This window comes from Pinus tabuliformis, chromosome 9 (genome assembly GCF_031772625.1).
Source record: "Pinus tabuliformis cultivar Carrire ecotype Pingquan chromosome 9, CPIR1, whole genome shotgun sequence".
NCBI classification, from domain to species: Eukaryota; Viridiplantae; Streptophyta; class Pinopsida; order Pinales; family Pinaceae; genus Pinus; species Pinus tabuliformis.
In genome coordinates, this window is record NC_142307.1 from 679,500,294 (window position 1) to 679,504,245 (window position 3,952).

Genomic DNA, 3,952 nt, shown 5'->3' on the forward strand with positions numbered 1-3,952 from the left:
TTGGAATTAATATCTTCCAACACTTCCCACGTTCACCTTCATACAATTGGTGTATATGGCATGGGTGGTGTAGGTAAAACGACATTTCTACAACACCATCAAGGTTAGTCACATTTTTTATCATATGATTTGGGTCAGTTGCTTGATTTCCAATTGAACAGATACAAAATGATATTGCTTTTGCACTTCATTTAGCTGTAGCAAACTATTCTACTGATGTGTGGAAGATGAAATTGTTTGCCTACCTCAAGACCAATAGATTTTTTCTGATTTTAGATGACATGTGGAGTGGACACAATTTGAAAGAACTAGGGGTAGAATTTGGCAATGGCAAGGGTAGCAAACTTGTATTCTTTACTCGAAATAGAGATCTGATTGCAGAAATGGACGCAGAAATGTCCATCGAAATACGTCCTCTACCAACAGAGGAGGCGTGGGACCTATTTTGCAGAGTAGCCTTCAAAGACGGCCATGTTCCAGTGGACATAGAGCAAATTGCCAGAGAAGTCGCCAGCGAATGTAAAGGTTTGCCATTGGCGATAAATGTAATAGCCTCAACAATGAAGAGAACCACAGCTGTAAATGATTGGAAATTTGCTTTAACCCAAATGCAAAAGGTGGACCCAAATTTTCCAATTTGTCATCCGAGAATTGAAAAAGATTTGTATCAGCGATTGAGATGGAGTTATGATGCTTTGCGCTCTGCTGATTTGAAAAACTGCTTTGTTTACTGTGCCATGTTTGAGGAAGATGCACGAATTCCTGTAGAAGGTTTGGTGCGAATGTGGATCTCAGAAGGTCTGTTCAAGACCAATGATCAAGACTACGACTATTTACTGGACACTGGTTGCAGGTATGTAAAGTTGCTTCTCGATCGTTCCATGGTGAATGAAGAGGTTGATGAAATCGATGAAGTTATTGTGCGCTATATTTATGTTCACGATGTTCTCCGCGATATGGGGATTTATATCGGCGAGAAAGAGGAAAATTATGCATTTAGGGCAGGTCACAGGTTTCAACATTTCCCTGACATGGAGGCCTGTGCTGATTGCAAACGGATATCACTTTGCAACAACAATCTTACATCTTTTCCGACGAATGAATTTAGATGTCCAAGAGTAGTTTCTCTAATGTTAGGAGAAAATATATATTTGAGAGAAATTCCGCAAGGCTTTTTCCTGAATTTCACCAATTTGAAGGTATTAGACCTATCTCTATTACCGTTAAAATCATTGCCAGCATCATTGTGGCAATTGGTACACCTTGAGTTTCTTGACTTAGGGAATACTCAGATTCAGATCATTCCTGAAGACATAGGCAATCTTGTTCACCTTCAATTCTTGAGTATTTATAATTGTGCGTCTTTGATATCATTGGCGGGTGAAATAGGGAAACTTACAAATCTGAAGCATCTAGATATTAGGTGTTGTTACCGCTTGGTGCCGCTTCCCCATGACATTAAATTACTTTTAAAGTACAAGATTATAGAGACTCCATCATCTGGGAATGGGATGGTGGGCAGTGATGAACTCACTTAGCACAATGCCAGAAAATTCATGTAATCTCTGTATGGAAGATCTGAACTTTGCATGAATGTATAATTTGTTCGAGTAATCTCTGCATGCGAAAGACCCGTGGTTTTATCAATTTGTTCTTTCTATTATATAATTTATAATAATTTTATATTTAAAATTTGGCATTTAATTCTAATTTTACTTTAATACAAAAATAATCTTCTATCAGTTTTTTAAAACTTTTACCATATTATTTTAATAATAAATTATTTCTCGTATAAAATAATACAATATATTTAGTAATGATGTGCAAATGTCGTGTTTTATAAAATATTTTTAATAATATTGAGTGGGGAGTGTTTAATCTTTAAAATGGGGAGATGAACTCCTAATGCTTATCTTTCATGTACATATCTTGATATTAAATATTTAAATGATATATTCATAACAGTAAAAAGAATTTTTTTATACAAATGTCATTTTTTATATAAAAAAAATTATATTAATTGGAAAATAATACATATATATTTATTTTGTAAAGTTAATTATTTATATTAATTTAAAATCTAGAAAATTAAATTTTATTATAAAGTTTAAATAATAAAAATTTATTTAAATTTAGTTTAAATTAAACTTTCTATAAAAGTTTTCTCTGCTTAAATTTTTGAGTTTAATTTCTTATATTTTTGGATAACTGTATGTTTATTAGCTAATTTTAAGGATGGAAAGTATATAAAAGTAGGTGAATCTTATTAGTCCCTAAGATACAAAATATAAAATGTTTTGTTATAATTTTGTAAAAATATACAAATTTTTAAGGATTTTATATAATTTTTTAATTTTGAGTGTTTTTTTTTAAATTTTTAGTGAATATACAATATAAGAATTTGCTTCATAAGTCTAAAATATGAGTAAGACCTTTGATAAGTTCCTATGAACCAATAATTGGATGTGAATCCCTTGTTGTCAGTGGTAATGATAACCCATATATTTCGTGGTTGAGAATCCTTTCGAAGCTCACATGCCCATTAAAATAAAATAAATGTGCATCCCTCATGTTGAACAATAAGGCCCTAACCTAATATATCCTTTAGAAATGAAGTTGAAAGTCCTTGGTTACTGTTGTCTTTGTTAAGTTGACTTAGAAACTAATTCTCATCCTATAATGTCTTCTACTATTATTAAGGAAGTTTTGAAAAATGATAACTAATTGACTAGCTTGAACAATGCTGGGAGAGGAGACTCCATTGAATAATTCCTAATAAATGGGTGTATGAAGCAAGAAATAAAGAGAGATAGATCTTTCCCTTTAACCATAGTTTAGAGAGTATGGTAACCTAAAATTCCAAACATTTCAAAGATAAGGATACTCTATTGTTGAAATGTTTTATTCAAAGTCTGAGCATTCTTTTTACCTTCCCCTGGTTTAAGGATTTCTCTAATGGAGCCTCTCATGGAAACCATCCAAAGGATTTCTCTAATGAAGCCTCTCATGGAAACTCTCCAAAGGAGGGACTTGGAACTACTATTTCGTTCCGACTCACTATATCTCTTTTAAGGCTAGGTTGGGTAGTGAAATTAATAGGTTATGCAAACTAATGGAACTAAAATGGTCTTAATGTTTGCTTAAGAAAATGGAATTAAGCCAGTTAAAATCTTTGTAGATTCTTTGCTTGTAATTCAATATATAAAGGAAAATGGAGTTGTTGAAATTCACATTTTTGGAGATTTTTTTATTATAATTCAATATATAAATGGAAAATTCAACATGTAAAACTTTATTTGATGACATTTTGGGTTCAAAATCATCCATCTCAAACATTTATTTTATGCATTCTTACCAGAATAGGAAGAATTAAGGGACCCATTATCTAAAGGAGTTCTAATGGAGAAAGGGACTTAGAAGATCATTGAAAACTCTCATGCACACTCTTTGGAATAACTTGTGATTTTTGGTTTTAACAAATTTCGTTAGTCTTAGATTGCTTGGATTTTTGTCTCTTGGTAGGAGGAAATGGATTTTATTACTTGTATAAAGCAGGCTATATGTATTTTTTAAAATTTTAAGGAGGATTGTATATGATGTTTATTAATGAAGACAAAAGATTAAGATGATCTATTTTTGGAGAGAAAATTTTGTTATGTTTAATAGGGGATAGTCTTTAGATTAATTCTAGAGCCTTGTAAAGGAAAATTGGAATCCTAACAAACACCTATCTTTGTAATTTTGTTTATATAATAGAATTGTTGAACTTTTTCCCTTGGAGTAAAAAAGGACAAAGAAAAATAGGTAAAAACAACTCTTTATTATTTAATCATTTACAAGGAAAATATAATCTTTATAATGCAATAATGAAAACATTATTATGAGTATACTACATTGAAAGGAGTGATGTACTTTACAATCTAATACTCCAAGACGTTATGTAGCATAGATA

At 31.4% G+C, this 3,952-nt stretch overlaps 1 protein-coding gene across 1 annotated transcript; it reads left to right on the forward strand.

Annotated features, from left to right (window-relative positions):
* The first annotated feature begins 281 nt into the window (after positions 1-281).
* On the forward strand, positions 282-1,538 carry LOC149150482 (putative disease resistance protein At5g63020). Its single transcript, XM_089442814.1, has one exon. It carries the CDS (start codon positions 282-284, stop codon positions 1,536-1,538), a length of 1,257 nt encoding a protein of 418 aa, XP_089298940.1.
* The last annotated feature ends 2,414 nt before the right edge of the window (positions 1,539-3,952 follow it).

Excerpts from the sequence above, each read along its gene's own strand:
- LOC149150482 (XM_089442814.1), top strand. The coding sequence starts at position 282 with ATGTGGAGTGGACACAATTTGAAAGAACTAGGGGTAGAATTTGGCAAT.